Source organism: Typha angustifolia, chromosome 15 (genome assembly GCF_048772165.1).
Source record: "Typha angustifolia cultivar Huaian chromosome 15, ASM4877216v1, whole genome shotgun sequence".
Taxonomy (NCBI): domain Eukaryota; kingdom Viridiplantae; phylum Streptophyta; class Magnoliopsida; order Poales; family Typhaceae; genus Typha; species Typha angustifolia.
Genome location: NC_133253.1, coordinates 3,199,150 through 3,218,106, shown reverse-complemented (window position 1 = coordinate 3,218,106; position 18,957 = coordinate 3,199,150). Strand labels below are relative to the sequence as shown.

General features: G+C 34.9%; 1 protein-coding gene across 6 annotated transcripts; it reads left to right on the top strand.

The window, feature by feature from the left end:
• The first annotated feature begins 1,874 nt into the window (after positions 1–1,874).
• LOC140777177 (uncharacterized) lies at positions 1,875–18,947 on the top strand. 6 transcript variants are annotated; one of them, XM_073121113.1, is made up of 12 exons: positions 1,877–2,261; positions 2,360–2,437; positions 2,539–2,828; positions 4,053–4,241; positions 10,316–10,408; positions 10,514–10,696; positions 10,783–10,885; positions 10,976–11,161; positions 12,398–14,883; positions 16,085–16,487; positions 16,554–16,683; positions 18,249–18,947. In XM_073121113.1, exons 3-12 carry the CDS (start codon positions 2,598–2,600, stop codon positions 18,250–18,252), a joined length of 4,008 nt encoding a protein of 1,335 aa, XP_072977214.1. In that variant the 5' UTR covers positions 1,877–2,261; positions 2,360–2,437; positions 2,539–2,597; the 3' UTR covers positions 18,253–18,947. The 6 variants fall into 6 exon arrangements, with proteins under 6 accessions (XP_072977212.1, XP_072977209.1, XP_072977211.1 ...); XM_073121111.1 differs by lacking the exon at positions 18,249–18,947 and having other exon boundaries at positions 1,875–2,261; positions 16,088–16,487; positions 16,554–16,693; XM_073121108.1 differs by lacking the exon at positions 18,249–18,947 and having other exon boundaries at positions 1,876–2,261; positions 2,544–2,828; positions 16,554–16,693.
• Positions 18,948–18,957: the final 10 nt, after the last annotated feature.

Sequence of the window (18,957 nt, the reverse complement as noted above, 5' to 3'; positions counted from 1 at the left end):
GCCCAATAAGAGGCCATTTACATTAAAATAAAACATCTACCATAGGTTTTAATAACAGCTTTTGAAAATAATTGACATAAGAAATATGTACACTGAATCATTTTTACTATTTTAAAAGCTATAAGTTATTTGTTTGGGGGAGTAAATGCTCTTCTAATAAGAACCCCATTTTTAAAGAAAAGAGGAAATATATTAACTTCGTTGGTTAGTTGGCGATAAAACATTGAATCAACTTAACTAGAAACTAACCGTCTCACTTACACTTATACTTCAGAGTCTTATCTCAAGTCAATCGGCAACCCAGTGTTTAACTTTACAGTTATAAACATTATATATTTATGTCCTAGTAGAAGTGAATTCAACTCAATCCACACATTATTGAGGCCTATATTTGAGAGACAAAAAAAGAGTTTTCTTCGTTGCTCCAGGTTTCAACCTGCTCATAAACGAGCTGTTGGTATTCATCTTAAACCACTCATGTAGTGGTAGTTCCCAATGAATGAATTGTTGGTTAAAGGAATTGGATTTTATACTTTTTCTAAATCTTCCCCCTCACTCAGAAGCTTATGCCTCTTTCAACTTCCATAACTGCCAAACGATCGCAGTGATAAAAGTTCTTATCCGGGCTTTTGATTTATTCCATAGATCCTCTCTTTCATGTTATCATAATCCATTATCCCATAGTTCCTAAAAGTTAAGACCCATCTAAAGCCTACATAAGAAATAAATCAGACCAGAATAAGAGGTTATTCGAGATAAACCTGACTTTATTCTAAGCAAGTGACAGACTGAAATAAGAAAACACAGTATAAGAGTTTATCTGAATATCTTTATGCCAGGTTTAGCTCAATAACCAATTTGTCCCCTCAAATATTAAATCCTTCCACTTTCTTTTATTTTCTTCTCTATAATATACTTATATTTTAGAAAAAAATTATTATAATATTTAGCTGTTATTTTATAATTAAAAAAATTATATTTTAAAATAAAAATTTTATTCCTAAAATGAACCGAGAATTAAGAGTATATTTATTTAGTGAATAATTTTTTGACATGGCATGATTATTTGTGATGCAATTTGTTAGTATATTATTTATATTATCTAAATTATGATGAAATAATTAATTCACACCTCGTCTTTTAATATTTTATAACTAAAATCATCGTCTTTCTACTATTCTATCATCTTTTTTTGTCTTCATCTCTATCACGTTCTCTCGTCTTCTCTCTCGTTATCTTCTTCGTCTTTTACTTATTCTATGGAAAGACGAGAGAAGATATAAAGATAAAGAAGACATAAATTATTTAAATATTTTATAAAATATTTAATATATTATAATAAAAATATTTTTTGTGGTATAGTTCACGATTAACCCAACATTTTAAAAATAAATTGTAAGAAAAAGAAAGAGTCGGATTGAAATAATCAAAGCCTGACTGAATTAAATTTATTTTTAGTTAAAAATTCTAAAATTAACCACAGAAAGATAATATAATAGTTGTAAAATAAATTACAGTTTGCATTTATTTTCCAACCTAATTTATGTCATTTTAGAAAAATAAAAATACTTATTGACCTTAAAAATAGAAAAATTCCAATAATGTCAACTCGACCATTTTTATTAATTATCTTAACTATCACAATCAAACGCCATCTTATCCTATTTTCTAATCCTTTTTGTCCAATCAAATTCTTAAAACAATTTAATAAAATGTTTTTATTTCGGATTGGAATTAATCAAAAAATTTAAGCAAATTTATTTTGTTTTGCTTAACTCGTCACCAAACAACCCAATTATTTGGGACTATAATCCACGCTAATCTTGCATTGGGAGTATCAGTACATCATTACATGGGAGTGAATAAGAAATATCTCCAGATAGGAGGGGGTAACGGAAAATTTCCATCGAAGGCGTTACGCACCGGCAACTTCCTTAATCCTCTCTCTCTCTATCTCTCTCCCCATCCGTTTCAGTTCCTTTTATTCTTTTCTTAATTCTCTTCGCTGAGTCGTTCTCTTCCTCAATCCTTTCCGAATCCCTAATTGTTTACATCTATCCCTCAATCGCTGATCTCGAGATTCCCATCGAATCCCACGTCGCCCAAAAGCTCGGATTACTCCCCGGCCTCCTAGATAGCCGCTACATTTGGCTAGGGTTTTGCTTTTGTACTCTCCTTCTCCTTAGGGTTTTCGCTCTTGGGGGAGTTTTGGCTTGCGAGAAAGGGGAGAACTTGATATTTGTTGGATTTGGATTGTCTAGGTTACTGATTCAGTTCTTTGTTGTGGTAATTAGTAGAGATTTGAGAATGCCGTAAGCTTGGATCTTTTTGAAGTGGGAAATTTTAATCTTTGTTTCAGGTACTGGGTGGTGTTGAACGCTGGTTTCTTGATGTTGAGGGCTGTAGGAAAAGTTGTTCTTTGCGTTGCTTCTTAGTGGTAGTGCGGGCTTTCTGTTGAAAAAAGAAATGATCTTTGGATTTAACTAAGTGGCAAAGAGACTGAAATTCTGAGAATTTTTGCTCTTTTTTTTTTGTTAGAGAAGTGGGGAAGAGGAGGAGGCACTTGAGACGCCACGGCCACGACACAGTACCTTTGCATGGGCCCGCATGAAGGCTGGACGCTGCCGGGTGGCCCAATTCCCAATGGGCTCTTGCCCAACGAAGTGGGAAGTCTTACCCGTGTTCTTGATGAAGAGAGATGGGAAATGGCGGAAGGGAGGATCGCAGAGCTAATTTCTCGCATTCAGCCAAACCAACCTTCTGAGGAACGCAGGAAAGCTGTTGCTAACTATGTCCAGCGGCTTATACTGAAGTGCTTTTCTTGTGAGGTAGGTTTGCCTCCTTACCCTATGCATGTTATTGTATCCGCATGATAGTTGTTCAAAGGACGAGGAAGTTGTAGTTATACTTTTAATTTTTATATGCTATCTAAAAAAATAGTAATGTATGCGTCATATACTTTGTTTGAAGCAGCTTTATCTTAGTATTTTCCTTTCCTGGAGGAGCTAAATGTTGTTTTCTTTTCTAGGATATTACACCCGAACAAGTTCAATATTTTTTTAAAAAAAAACTAATATTTGATTCATAAGACACATTTGTTTTACTTGTTGGTGAGCATTCATTATATTAAGCTGATTAGCATTCAAATAGTTCATCCATCTTTATGAGGGCATATGGAATCCAAATAAATATTTCCATTGGTATGTGTTAAGCATTATAATATTTGTGAAGTTGTACACCTATCTAGAATTGCTTTTGAGTCACTCACTCGAGAACCTTTTTGATTTGCTGGATGGCTGGATACCTTTCAACTTCATTCAGAAGGGTTTAGTATTAGAACATCTCAAATGTGGTGCTGGCATAAGAAACATAGGTTGAGCATAAAACTTTACACTTTGATGATATTATTCTACAATATGATTAAATGCCAACATTAATTAACAAGCCAATTAGAAGGTCAGTATTGCCTAAGAGTGTATGAATGATATTGATATCTAAAATTGTTTCAACCAGTAATTTTTAACTAAGATGTTATATTTGATTATGATTGATTACAGTCAATAAGCTACAATTAATTATATTAGGAGAATGTATGGTAACATTATTGAAAACAAGGATCCAGATCTCATTTTCGGTCACTGTACTCAGAACTAAAATTTTGCTGTTATTCAGATTGTTTTGATGGGTTTGTTTTACATCTTTATTGTAATAAATGTGTGAATAATGATGTAAATTCAAAATATTATTAAAAGCTTAAAATGAAAAAGATAAAATAGACAAAAAGTATAAATTTTATAACTTTTTAATGGGGTGCCTGTACCACCTAAATCATGATCTGGTTTGCACGGAATACAATTTTGACAAAATACAGCTTTTCCTAATGTGACTATTTCTAAATTTTTTGCAAAAAAAAAAAGAAAACCTGAATAGGATTGAGCATAGTACTTCTGCACTTCACTTAATGCCTCTATAGTAACTCATCAGAAGCTTCCGTTGATAAGATAATTTTGATGCTTCTTCAAAATTATCTAATCTTAATGCTGTGGTTTCAGGTTTTCACATTTGGTTCTGTACCTCTGAAGACATATTTACCTGATGGAGACATTGACTTGACTGCATTTAGTAATAATAATGACTTGAAGGATACATGGGCCAATGAGGTACGGGATGCGCTACAGAATGAAGAGAAGAATGAAAATGCTGAATTTCATGTCAAAGAAGTTCAGTACATTCAGGCAGAGGTATGCGTTATTACACATGTGTCCTGCATTACATTGATGTCACAAAACTGTATATTGTTTAGCTTCATTCATACTTTATCCATGCATAATTGCTTGTATTTTGTGAAGCCAAACCTGCTTAATTGATTCTGCTAAATTTCCTTTTCAGTGTGGTATCTAGTGAGATTTTTGTACATATGCCATTTAATAGTTGTGCATTCTGTTGATATGTTTAGACTAAATTTTTGGACACTCCAGTCTGTATGAGTTGTTATTACTTATTGGTAAAGCTGTGAATGGAATTAAACTGTCAAATGGTGTCTATGCTAAATAATCTTCCGCATGATTATTTCAGCTAACAATTAATTGCCCCTGAACATGATTACAACAATGTTCATCTACTGCTAGCATTAGCTCTGGGTAAACATCAAATTACAAAGAAAACTTAGTAAAGCTTGGTTGAGTTATCTGTTTGGGTGTCTGCTACATGTTGTGTATCATATGATCTGATGAAATTAGAGCTGAATTTTATGGAAAGCCTTTTTGGAAGATAAAAGTTTAAAAAGGACGCCATGCCTTAGTAGAGCATGTAGTCATCCTCTTTGAAAAATAGGAACATAGGTAAAAAAATGTTGTTTTAATTTAACAAGATTACCAACGCTTGATTTTGTTATTAATGACAAGTCCCTGTTCAACAAATGGATGACCTCTTTTGTGTGATGTTTGCCTTTTTAATATATTGAATGTTGCTGAACCACAATCAGGACTGAAATTTTTACACATCTAGGTTAATGGGAAATTTTACTAGAATACTAAATAACATGATTAAAATTCACAACCACAATAAATGACACGAACAAATTATCAATTTCACAACAAGTTCAACTAAACAACAAAAAGAGCCCTCTTATGGCCTTCTTCACAATCTTGCAGGGGAGATTTATCTAACGATAAATTATTATCCGAATTATCATCAAGCCCTAGTTCAACATCATCCTTGTCTTTTATTTCCTCATCGGACCGGATATATTGCTCATCTAGAGAAATAGAAGAAGCGTTGCAAATAGTAGCTTGAGTAGCTTTACTGCTCCTCTTTGATGTTAAATATTTTTCGACGCTTGATACTTATGCCACCATCTCTCAAGTTAACTTTTCACTTGGAAAGATCTCTTGCTTTAAAGGATTATTATCCAACCAATCCATTGCATTATTTGTCTTTTGAAGTAACAAGATTCTTCGCCTTCGCTATTTTTCAATCTTTCATTCTTGTATTAAGTTGCAAATAAACTAGATCATTCGACCTCTTCACTTGTAATCTATTTCCCCTCTTTGAATGAATATGACCAAATGAATATAATTAAAATTCATTAACTAGATTTAACAACTTAATCAATACAATGATATATTATCCATTCAAATTAGCTTTAATTTCTTTCACATTTAGAGAAGTTACATATTAAATTAAGAATCTTAATCGCTATATTTTTCCAAATAGGGGGCATCAGCTTCATATGCACTTTATTAATGAGTTAATAAGTAATTAATATAAGAGTTGAAAGTAACTTAATAATGTACGTAAGAGTAAAAGACATGCTTTACTATATATGTTAATAATTACCTGCGTTGAATTTATCATTATTAACTTCTGACGATCTCCTAAAATTTCTAGTAGTATCCGTATATGCTTTCATCCTCATATTTGTAACGTGGACTTGAATATATTGAAAGTTTCCAAGACAATTAAAAACACCATCAATTACATTTAATTCATTCTCTATTTCATCACAATTTCTATTAAAGTAGTATTGATTTAAGTAATATGCAGCAGTGTGGAGATGTGTATTAAACTTTCTATTAACATGGTAGTCCATTGCATTGAGAAACGGCTTAGAAGAAGTCTTATTATTATTGAAAATATTTTCCATTTCTTTCTCATCTTTCGACTCACTATCTATGAATCCTATTGGTGGCTTTCTTTTATCATTTCCTTCTTGACATTTAAGGAATGCACACTTATACTTAATTGCTAATGAAGTAATAAGACATGACTCTAAAATTGATTGAGGATAGTAGAATAAGCTCTCTTTCGTTTAGTAGTTTTTAACCATCTGCATATTAAATATTCGTCAGAAGTAAACTTACGCCTTAATTCTTTTCTTTCTCCAGAATACTATACAATGTAAGAAAAAAAGGAGCAAATATTGTAATTTTGGGGCTCATGACCTCTGTTTTTTGTGTGTGAATCGACGTATAATTTTTAAATGTCTTGTGATGGCCATAAATGAAGACTGTCATTTCCTTCCCATGTTTAATTGAACTTTTAATTAATCCTTCCTTGGATATCCTCTTCAACATCAAATATATATAATGGGGATCATAAGACGTTCAATATATGTGGGGATATATGTTTTGGCAATCATGCAACAACCAAATTAGCAGCAACATTATTAGTCACAACTTGAATAACATTCTCCTCTTTTATTTCTTTGATACCATCAACAATAATATTATGGATCTATTCATCAGTATGTCGTCTTTAGAGCAATCAACAAAACATAGAAAGCTAACTCTCCCCTAACAACTAACACAAAAGTTTAATGTTCTAGAAAGCACGCGACTAGTGTGTAGTGTCTAAGGGTTCATGGTGTGAGTTTGATGTTTTTAGGTATAGATTGAATTTTAAGTAGCAGACACGATTAATTTCTTCACTATGGTTCGAGAGTACAAATTAAGAAAATGAAGAGAATAATTTAATTATCATTGTTGTGCTCAAAGTGGTAAAATTAGCTGCCATTTTATCTGCTATAGTTGACTGCTACATGTTATAGAGACTGCCTATCCCAAATACCTCTTCAACCCGCTATGGCTATAGCATAGCCTTAGAGGGCAAAACCAAGGTGGCCACCATAACCTTTTTTTAAGAGCACCGCATAAATTTATAATGCTTCTTTTTTTTAATTTGTCCAAGTGTTAGTCAAAATTGAGCAACCATTTTTCTTCCATGCAACTATAATTCTCTAAATCATTATTTATTTTGGCCACTTCCTTTTTTAAAAGTGGCTCTTGCAACTTATACATAGATAATGTTTAATTGCTTCCGTTAATACATAAAATGATTTATCGTTAACGACATTAAACGGATGGCACACTTGTAACCCATTGAGCTAAGTAATTCATTATATTGCTTTCTCTCTCTTTTTTTGTGTACAAAAGTATATTTTATGTTCGTTTGTACCATCTTTACTCGCTCTCTAACTGTAATTTTTAGATTAATAGAGGTGAATTTATTTATAGGACCATTACTCTTTAATCTTTTACTTCCAACATCTTAAATTTCTAGTGCTTGTTTGGTTTGAGGCCAAGCCCCGAACTTGGTTAATTGGTCTCATTTTTAGTCTTGATTTTTTAAGAGTGAATTTAACTTGGTTAGGTATAAAAAAAAATAAAAAATTGTTTAGTTATTGAACTAGGATAGTAGTCCCTGAACCGACTCTCCTCGAACTCAAACCAAACGGGCTTGTTTAGGGACCCTCTATGAACTCAAACCAAACATGCTCTAAATCTTCTCTCTCTCTCTCTCTCCAATTATGTTTACTTCTATCCTTAATTATGTTGTCCCTTTTGATTTCTTTTTCCTTTACTTTTGATTCTCCTTTAGATGTTTCTTTCTTGATATGATCTTCGCACAAAATCTATATTTTAGTGTTGACATCATTCCTATTAGTAAGCTAACCATATTTCCATCCTAGATCAGTGGAGTCAACAAGCATAAAATATTTAAATGAAGTTGATCTAACAACATACGTTGTTTGAGAGAAATTAGTAGCAATATTTGTATATGAAATTCGGCAAAAGCCGCAAAAACACAAATGAATTTATTCACATTTCAAATTCATAACCTCAAAGTAGAATTTTATTTTTATAAGATAAATAATAGAACTCAGTCACTGCTAATTTTATTAAATTCCAACTCGCTGGTAATTAAATCCACAATTTGCAGTCACTTCTAATGTGCTAATTTAATTAAATATTAACTTACAGAGAGTAATGACATACATGTGGACACAAGGTTGGGACACTTATTAGTGATTTTCTTTTTTTGTTCGATAAAAAGAGTTGAGTCAGTGACCATGAGAACCTTTTAGTTTCTATTAGAACCTATCTTCTCTTACATACTAGCAGAGATTTCTAGTGGCCATGAGAGCTTTTATAGTAATAATTACTCTTTAGGTTAGCCATTGCCCCCTAAAGCATCACCCAATTTGAGAAGAAAGTAAAAAACCTATGCCTATTAAACTAGGAAGTGGAAGAAGAAAAGAAACAGAGAGTGAAAGGGAAGAAAGAGGAAGAAATATTGGATTTGAATTTATTGTCGTCTGCTTCCCGCCACTTAGGAGACAATCGAGAGAGGGAGAGCAATGGGTTTCAGTTATGGCTCATTGATTCATACCGAGAGAAGGGAGGAAACAATTGTTGACTTTTTTTTTGTGTAAATTTTTTTATAATTGGTTAGTTGCTCTCATAAGTAAATTCGACCTGTTAAGACACGACTTGGCGGTCCACCAAGAATGTCAAGCCGATGTGCCGCCTCACCAAGGTGGCCTCCTCCATCAAAACCATGATTAGGAGTAGTCAAAACCTAGGTTATGTGGAACTTAGGATAAAGAAGGTGAAAAAGCTAGGAATGATAGAGAGCTTGCACTTCATGCAGCTAAAGAATAGTGTGGGATAGTTGACCCTAGACTTTTTAAGGTTTCTTGATAATGATTAATGTGACTGTTATTGATTATGCAAGTGTGACAAAAAAAATCTAATGCCTAAGTAGGAATTTAGAGGTAGTTTTTAATAGAAAAAATCATAGTTCCCAGTTTCAGCCGATCCCGATCCTGGCCGAAACCAGCCGGTTGGTTGGTTTCAGTGTTGCAGCAGCAGCAAGCAGCTATTAGAGAGAGAGAGAGGGAAAGATAAAAAGAAAGAGAGTGAGGGAGAGAGAGTGTGTGTGAGTATGAGTGAGGGAGAGAGAGGGAAAGATAAAAAGAAAGAGAGAGTGAGGGAGAGAGTGGGATACCTCAGGCTAATAGTTAGAGGAATAGGAAAGAAGAGAGGGAGGAAGAGAGGTTTTTACTTATTAAGCTTTATATGTGAGTAATTATTATTTTTTATTTTCTTATAATTTTTTTTAAACTTTTAAAAATTTCTTAACATTTTTAAATAATATTTAGAATTTTATTTAATAAAAATAGTCCGATCTGATACAGATGGTCGATAATACGGCTGATACGTATCGTTTTTTCGGACAGCTGATTCCGATCTTGATACTGATTTTTGGAACCTTGAAAAAAATTGATGATGTATTGCCTAATGTTATCATCAGTTTAAGGAGGTCTAAGGTTCACATTTCATGGCTTTATTATGACTGAGTTCAGATCTATAGTTCCATCACAAGGAAGTATGTTTATGTGAACAAAATTAATTTTGTTTACAATTTTTTGTGTGGTGTTTCAACAATGGAATGTTTTAGTGAGCAACAAAGAAGGGACTAGTGTTAAGTCAACAAAAAAGTGTTTAAGACCGACATGAAGAAACACAAAGTAGTGCCCCTGGATCATCTTAATAAAAGATACAGTGATAAGATCCTCCTTTTCACCTAAAATATAGTCTATCCTGCCAAGAAGCCTCTAGATGCTGCGACAAGCAATTTTCTCTGTAACTGTTAACTTGGTTGTGGCCACCATATGAGTTAAAAGAGAAGAGGGTGGAAATTTTTGGCAGACCATTAGGATATCTCCTAAAAACATAACTATATGAATTCTCATAATAGAGATTTAAGAATATTAGAAAGTGATATGAAATGAAACCGAACATCAGCAACCCTTAGATGATGGTACGATGGTTTTGCAACAAACCTCATTTTGTGTATTTGTTCTTTTAAGCTTTCAACTCCTATCAGATCAGCAGTTCTCCTCTCATTTTCTTTATTATTTGCGCCTATTCTTTATTTATTTATTTATGTTAAGATCTATTGATTTATCTGGATTTTCAGAACATTTGTTGAACTTGTTGATTCCCAGCCGTTTTATATTTCTTCTTTGCAGGTGAAAATAATAAAGTGTCTTGTAGAAAACATTGTTGTAGACATTTCCTTTAATCAAGTTGGTGGGTTATGTACGCTTTGTTTCCTTGAAGAGGTGGGTGGTGCTTCAGTATATTCTATGAGATTGTTTAGTTAGCTTAGTAGCTATTGTTTTGTTATGCTGCATGAAACATTTATTGATAAGTATGCTTTTCTGTAGATGGACAGTTTAATAAACCAAAATCATTTATTCAAGCGGAGTATTATACTGATCAAGGCCTGGTGTTACTATGAGAGTCGTATACTTGGTGCTCATCATGGACTTATATCTACTTACGCTTTGGAGACTTTGGTTCTTTACATCTTTCATGTTTTTAACAATCAATTATCTGGACCTCTTGAGGTAAGTTTTGCCTTTTGCCTTCTACTCTTATACCATTTGACATTGATAATCAATTTTCATTTGATAACATTGTTGTGCAATGGCAGGTATTATATCGTTTTCTAGAGTTTTTCAGCAACTTTGATTGGGAGAACTTCTGTGTTAGCCTTTGGGGCCCAGTTACTATTAGTTCCCTCCCACATATGATTGGTAACTTTGTCGTCATAGCATAATACTACTATTGGAGCAAATATTATTTATAACTTTTCTTTTCATAACTACACTTTAAACTTCTTGCAGCGGTGCCACCTCGAAGGGATGGTGGTGATGTTTTGCTCAGTAAACCTTTTCTTGATGCATGCAGTTCAGTATATGCTGTTACACCTGGTGCTCTTGAAAACCAGGGCCAACCTTTTGTTTTAAAGCATTTCAATGTCATTGATCCTTTGCGTACAAACAACAATCTTGGACGCAGTGTCAGTAAAGGTATTTTACTTGGTATCCATTTAAAGTGGTTTTTGGGTTGATGTTACAACTTACAAGGGGCAGTTCTCTTGATCTTTTTTCCCTTGGTATTATACTATCATGATTTTCTGATTCGAGGAAACTTTTAGCTTCTACTCTGTTCATTTGCTAATAGCTTGTGAAATTCAGCAGAAACAATCTTTGGTATGAAATGAAACTGAAAATTGAATTTGGTTGTCTGGCCAAGTAGGTGAACGAAATCTTTTTAGTTTTTATTACTTCTGAAAACATCAGTGACTAATTTTCTAGTCTTTAATTTCAATAATTGAATATAGGTAATTTCCTGATTATTCTTGATCTTATTGCTGAGATAACCTGAACTTCTATTGTACTCTTGCAAACCCATTTTGATTGGAAATTCCTTGGATGATGATGATACTAGATATTCAAAGTCTTTTGTCACAGTTATATAATTATTTTCTAATCATTCTCCATGATCTTTTCCTGCTACTTATTTTAGTCGATGCTATTTTTAATTCTCTATCACAGTTCACAATCTATCTTGCAAATGCCCTTTTGCTTGCAAGTAATTCCTGAGATAAGCTTTGTTAGTTTTTTCAATGTTAACAGTTCCTTTATTCGGCTGTTTGGTCAGAGGAAAACCTTATATGAAGCTAAATTTATGAGTTATGTTATGAGCAAATAAATTGTTGTCTCTCTGTTTTGGGCTTGATCGTTTTTCTTATCACATGGATTAATAAATCTTAAATCCACTATTGTCGTTTAAAAATAAGTGTGTCACATAATTGTATTTTCAATAGTAATTCTTTGCATTATTCTTTAGGACAATTTCTAGAAGATAATGCTAATATGAGTTTCTCCACAAGATTTCTTATGATGATGATTCACATTTATGTTGTAACTAGCACTGGTCTCAAAAATTTGTTGCTATAGCATGCATTTGTTTCTGCAGCTGCGGTTTTTGTCACATTGAGTTTCTTTCAATAATTTATGTTAGGAGATTCCCATGTTGTTGATTGTCAGTAGTCAGTACTGTTTATATAAAGTCAATCCTTCTCATGAATGTTTTTGGTGCTTGCACTTTATGTTGGGTTCTTCTGCATGTTACTTTGACTTCTTTGTGCAGCATGTAATTGTGCTTTTCTTTCGTTCCAAATACTTCTCAAATAATAACTATGACACTTTTGATAGCACACATACACATGTGTATTGAGTTTACTTCTATATTTTTGTTAGGTAATTTCTTCAGAATACGCAGTGCTTTTACATTTGGAGCCAAAAGATTGGCTAGGCTACTTGAATGTGCGAAAGAAGACGTAATTGATGAAGTGAATCAATTTTTTATGAACACATGGGAAAGACATGGTAGTGGTAATCGCCCTGATGCTCCTGTACCAAATTTTCTATACGTACAACCTCAAAAGAATGTCCCTGTTGAAGAATTGAAAAATTTTAGAGCCACTGCAAGCATTAAGAAAAAGAATGTAAATCATTTATTGCATGTCGATCATGAAAAGCTGGCTGAGGGAGTTGGTGATTATTGTCACTCCACTTCTCAAGCCCCTGACAAACTTAGCCGACACCCTCAGGATTTATGTAGGGCAAGTAGTCCTTCAGTCAATTGTACTCATAGCCAGAAACTATATGGCATGCAGATAAACTCCAGTGTCTCTGATCAGCTTGAAAGAAGCAACAGCTCTAGTGGATCTGTAAAGAGTGAAAGAGGCCAGAGAACATCAAATTCAAACCACTCTGTGAATGACAGCAATGGGAAGAACAGGTCCCAATTTGTGCGGACACAATCCAGTCCTGAACTGAGAGATTCATCTGGTGATGTGTTGTCTCATATCAGGCGCAATAAAGTGGTAGAAGCAACAAAATATTCAAAGTTTGATTACAGTAGCAAAAGAAAAAACTTGGGTTCAGTGGTCCTTGGTAGTCAAAGTACAAAAGCTTCTTTGGATGATCCAATGTCAACAACTTCCTCCAATCCAAGCCTTAAAGCTGCTTCTGATACTAATAGTGTTTCAAATAGTTATCAGGATGATCTTGGTTTTGCTTCTATGAGAGAAGAGCTTGCTTCTGTTTCTGAGGCATTGGAGATGCAACATGAGATGATTGAGGAGGAGCAGGATTTGGTCAATCTAATGGCATCTGCTAATTTGCATAATTTCAATGGACAGGTAAAATTGCCAATACATATGGCTTCTCATGATCTACCTGTATCTAATTTGATAGGTTCAGTTAGTCATGCCCACAGAAATTTGGCAGGAATTCTTCCCAGTAATATGCCCCTCATTGGACCTCCCTGGGCATCCAGCATTCCGTTCTCACAAGGTTTCCTTTCACCACCTATGATCCATTACTTCCACACAGTTGGTCCTAGTTCAGACCGCGATGGAAAAGTTGAATCTATCGATGAGAATTCTTCTGCAAACGAACCATATCAAGAGGAGGGTGACCACTTCCAAGAACATGATGCTGTATTGGCCAAAGGATATAACTCGGGAGAGGAAAATCATCTGATTCATAATTTTGATGGCAAACAGCAGTCATACTCTAGTGGCCTCAGCTTTGCTTCTTTAACAGGTGACAATAATTCTGGTGCCTTAGGTGAGCCTAAGTTTGGTAGTGAGGATGGAGAATCTGTTAGAGGAGACTATTCTGATATCTTCCAAAATCAAGCGAGTGGAGGGACATATGACAAATGTAACACAACAAGTCCAAATTTGAGGCTTTCCCCTGTAACGCAGGCTAGCTCTTTGAGGAGAAAATCTTCCTACCAAAGTTCCAGGAATGGATCTACTGGAAAAATCTCCAGGTCATCAAGGGAGAAATGGGGGAAAAAACCAGCCAAGTTGTCAGATCCAACTAGTTTATATGGCAAATCAAGGAGGCAGCCTGAATGTACATCTGAACATATTTCTGCAGAAGATGATGATGACACTAGAGACTGTGTTTCTATATCAACCATGGGAAGTGACATGCCGGACAGAGTAGCAGGATCTGCATCTGTTGCTTCTGCACATTTGAGAAGACATCATGTACCTGATTATGAACCAGCACATATAAGTGGATCAGATTCAATGATTCCAATTGCACCGGATCATCTCAATTCCTCTAGGCAGAGGGTAGTGGATAACTCTGGGGTGGCTCCCATAACATTTGTTCCTACAGGACCGCCAGTACCATTCTTTGTGCTTCCATTTGGTAATTTTGCATCTGATACAGGGAATTCCGATGGATCAGCAAGTCAGTTTGACAGAAATGCAAGACTTCATCATCATTCAGTAAATCTTGCAGATCATAATTTTGATTTATTTGATAATCTTGATCATCCTGACATTCGAAGTAGTTCAACAGCATCAAGAACTGGTGCTTCAGAGTCCTCAGATGAATATAAGTCTGACATTTTGAATGGGGACCTTGCTCGCCATCGGCATAGTCTGTTGTATGGGAGATTCTGCCAAAACACACATTATCATGGCCCTTTTACCATTATGGTGCAACCTACATTCTTGCAGGATCAGATTCCATTGGATAGTCCTGGAAGACCGCTTTCAGGCAATGTCAACTTAACCCAAGTGATGGGCCATGGCCAACGGCTTGTTCCTATGATGCCTCTCCAACCTGGTTCTGAAAGAGCTTCTGGTGTTATCCAACAATATGGAGAGGACGCACCAAGATATCGTGTTGGCACTGGAACGTATTTACCAAATCCTGTAAGAGCATATGTGATCACGTTTGCATTTTTTTTTTCTAGAGAAGGTGATTGTAGGTATTCAAATCTTAGTCGTCACCTTCTTTCTGGGTTTTGACACTCTTCTTAAATGTGCCTAGGCTTTCCTCTGCTAGAGCAGTTTAATCTGGTGCATCAGGAGGATAAAATGTGTTTTTGAGCAGTTTTTCCTCGTACTTGGGTGGAGGACATGTGTATTTGATGGTCAAGTGAATTGAAAGTGATTGTCTCCATTATTACTTCAGTATTAAGGAGTCATGTAGATTTTCAGTGATCATCATATATGGTCTAAACTGAAGGAGAAAATTTTGGTTGAGACTTAAGACGCAAAGTTATATTGTGTTCTTTGCTTTGGTTGATAGAGAGTATGTAGGCTAATTATAGGCTAGGCCTTGGGGTTAGCCTCCTCGATACATAAGTTAGATAAATGAACCAACCTTCTTGAATAATTGGCTATAAATGAGCTAAATTATGAGTCATAACGGGCCAAAGCAAGCGCACACAAATGTAATCCATTTTAATTTATTCTATGAAGAAATTTGTGATTATAAGTGCTCAAACTCATGACTTTTTTCCACGGGCGGGTAGTGCAGTGGTGGTCATATGTTATATGGTTTTTACTTTTTAATGTACAGTTCTTTAAGAAAATGTTTTTAATACTGGAGTGTTTGGAAGCATGAACAGGAAAACAACAACTGAAAAAAGAATGTTGAGATGGATCAATGGTGTCATTAAGAAAAGATGGAAAAAATTATCAACTCTATGCGTCAGAATTGGATCTGTCTCAATCCAGAATAAGTGTGAGAAATTGTTTTTATTTGAACATGTCTGTTGGAGATCATATTGCATATCTTTAAGATAACTGGTTTACTTCCTTCAAGTGTAAGATGAGAGATGTATAGAAATAGCAAGAAGGAACTAAATAATCCTGTTGCTCAGAATGGCTTTTTACAACATAAAACTGAAAGAATAGGAATGAATGACAATTCGTTAGGATATACTGTTGTTCTTTCAGTTGTGGTGGCTTTCTACAATTACCATATGTTGCATTACTAGTTTTTATTTATTAATAATGTTATTTTCTCAATATACAATAATGAACCTTTTGATTTTCTTTGAAAGTCAGTACTTCCAATTAATTTAATTCAGGCAGCTGATTCTTTTGGCCGTTATTTTCTGCACAGAAGGTTCAATCAAGTATGAGAAACTACAGAGGGAATTTTAATGGCAACAGGAGCGATCGTGGAGATAAAGAAGGAAACTGGACCAACCCAAAACAGCGAGTTACTGGCCGCAGCCATGGGCGTAATCAGGCTGATAGGCCAAACAACTTGCGGCCTAACAGACTGACTGGAGCTGAAAATCAAGCTGATAAACAATGGCAGTCATATAGAAACGAGCCACACAGGCGTGAGCCACGAGCTTCATACCCAGTTCAGTATAGTTCATTTGGGCCGATAAGCTCAACTCATAGCCCTGTTAACAATTCATATGGCATGTATCCACCTGCTCCCACAAGTTCAAATGGTGTCGGTCCACCTGGGCCTGCAGGTCCTCCTGTTATCATGGTGTACCCATTTGATCAAGGTATCAGCTATTGCTTCACTGCTGAACCTCTTGAATTAGGTTTACTAAGACAAGTTTGTCCATCAGATCTCAAAGATGTACGGCGGCCCGATGGTGAGATTCTGTTTAATGGGGTGTACGAGCAAAGATATGGCTCTTACCAAGGTGGGTCTTCACGCTCTTCGCCTGATCAGCCATCATCACCTCGGATACGAAGGTACTATTAATTTCTCTTGCAATTTCTCTATTTGTTCTATATCCTTCTCTTAGTCAATTTATGTTTGAGGGGTAAATAATTTAAACTGGTACAAATAAGGAACTCCCTTAGCATGAGCTCGACTTTTTAGAAGGTTGTTGCTGATGGTGCATATCGACATGATGTTTATCACATGCTTTGCCAGATATGTGAAAAGACTTAACTGTTACATTTCCATGAGATAATGAATTTTTGGAAGTTGAGAAATTTAGCATTTTCAAATAGTAATTAAGTGATCATGTCATAAGTCATTGTGAATCAACTTTAAAGATAACGTTTGTTTCCGAAGATGTTAGTCCAAAGATAAAGAAACATCGGTAGTTTCAGTTACATACTATAGCCTGATTTTGTAAATTTAGGATTTTATTTAAACATTGAATGCACTATTGTTCAAGTCCTTGAATAAATGATACTGGATTTATTATTTTGGGAAGTGTTCCGCAAACCTTGTTTCTCCCGGAATATTAAGCTATTTGTCAATGTAATGATAAAAGGGCACTTCCAACTTATCTTCTTAAATTGACAGCGTTAACTCCTAAAAGTTGAGGTTTATTTATTAACTTCTGTGTCTATTATTTACCAAAATTATTTTTCATTGGATATTGACGATTCTGCTAATGAAATTACATCAGCTGGCATGTGTGCTGGTGAGACACCAACCTTTATATGGTTGTGTATTCATTTATTTAATGTACTTACATTACATACTTTCTTCGAACGTCCTGCAAATAATTGCCTGAATGTGCTTCTGTTTCCTTACAGAGCATAAAATATGTAGGCACTTGTAAAGCAAATATTGGCAATAAAAAATTAAGTAGCACAGTACCACAATAGGAATTGGGGTGTTTCCAGTTGCCAGATACCCTGTTCAATAGGAGCACGAAACACTGTGTAAATTTTCACATCATTAATCTCAAGGAATTATCATTTGTAACATGATGATTTAACACTTTAAGCATTTTGCTATGAGATGATAATGGTGATGAAAATTATTTGCTGACAAATCTTCTGGCTAATTCTTCTTATTCTTAAAGAAAAACTTGATTTTCTTGCAGCTAACATTACTCCCAATAAATGTTCTGTCCTACCTGTAGCAATATTTAAGCACCTTCGTGTTGCCAGTTTTCTTATTTAATGTCCATATTGATATCTCCTTTGGTAAATTAGGGTTTGCATCTGCCCTTTTTCCTCTTTGCTGTTATTTAATGGATGTGATTATTCTTCTGTAGCAGTACTGTAGATTTTATATAGTGCTGAGTACTGGCTTGCTATTTGTTCACCATCATTTATCAGTTTAACTTTAGTTTGCTTCTATAAAAGATGATAAATGCCTTGATATAAGTAGGGTCTAGAAAAGTAGAAAACTCAGATCTTCTTGACCTTCAGATCTAAGTTAGCAGAATATCGTTGATTATGCATATGATACTAAAGTCTGAAGCAATACTGGTTCAATAGTACATGGTGCTTGGCATCGTTTAATGTGTGATAAAGTTGATTATGTTCCCTAATTTTACTTGTTAGTGCAGGTAGATAAAGACAAGGACCTGTTATGCTCTTGATGTTGCATTGTTGTAGTTCTTGAGCTCTTGAGCTACACCTCTGCACTGGAGCTCATGACTTGGTTATTCCAGTTCGAGTTAGGGCCGGAATGGACCTATCTAATACCCCATGCACTTGAATGAAAAACTTACAAAAAGGAGATTAAGCGGAGGGTCCGAAAAAATCACTTCCTGAAGATCTGAAGCCAAGGGAGCTATGCAATATCATAGTGAGCTAGCCTTTTGCTTTTGCTGATATTACTGGAAGAGTGGGTGAGCTCTGCAAATCCTCGTACAGATTCAGCTGAAAGAGGAGGAAAAATGAGACCATGGTGCAGTCACAGGAATGTGATGCTATCCATTTCCATATATCTGCTTCCAAGACGAAGATCCCGGCTGCATTAGCGGTGAACAAATTTTAGCACAAGATCAAAGGGCAAGTTGCAGGCTGAACCATGCCTTAGATCAATGGTGCTTTGAACTGTGTAAGAAATATGTTGTAGTTGAATAAATATAAGTTGTTATTCCTTTTGTGAGAAATTGAAGAAAGAAAGGATGTTAAGGAGAAAGGTGGGCTTATATGTTGGAGGAACACCAAATCAACCACCTTAAAGTTCTTCCAAGTGCTATTGTTATAAGATTTTTGACTCTTTCAAATCAGTTAGCTAGTGCTGTACTTCTTTAGCCTACTGGTGAA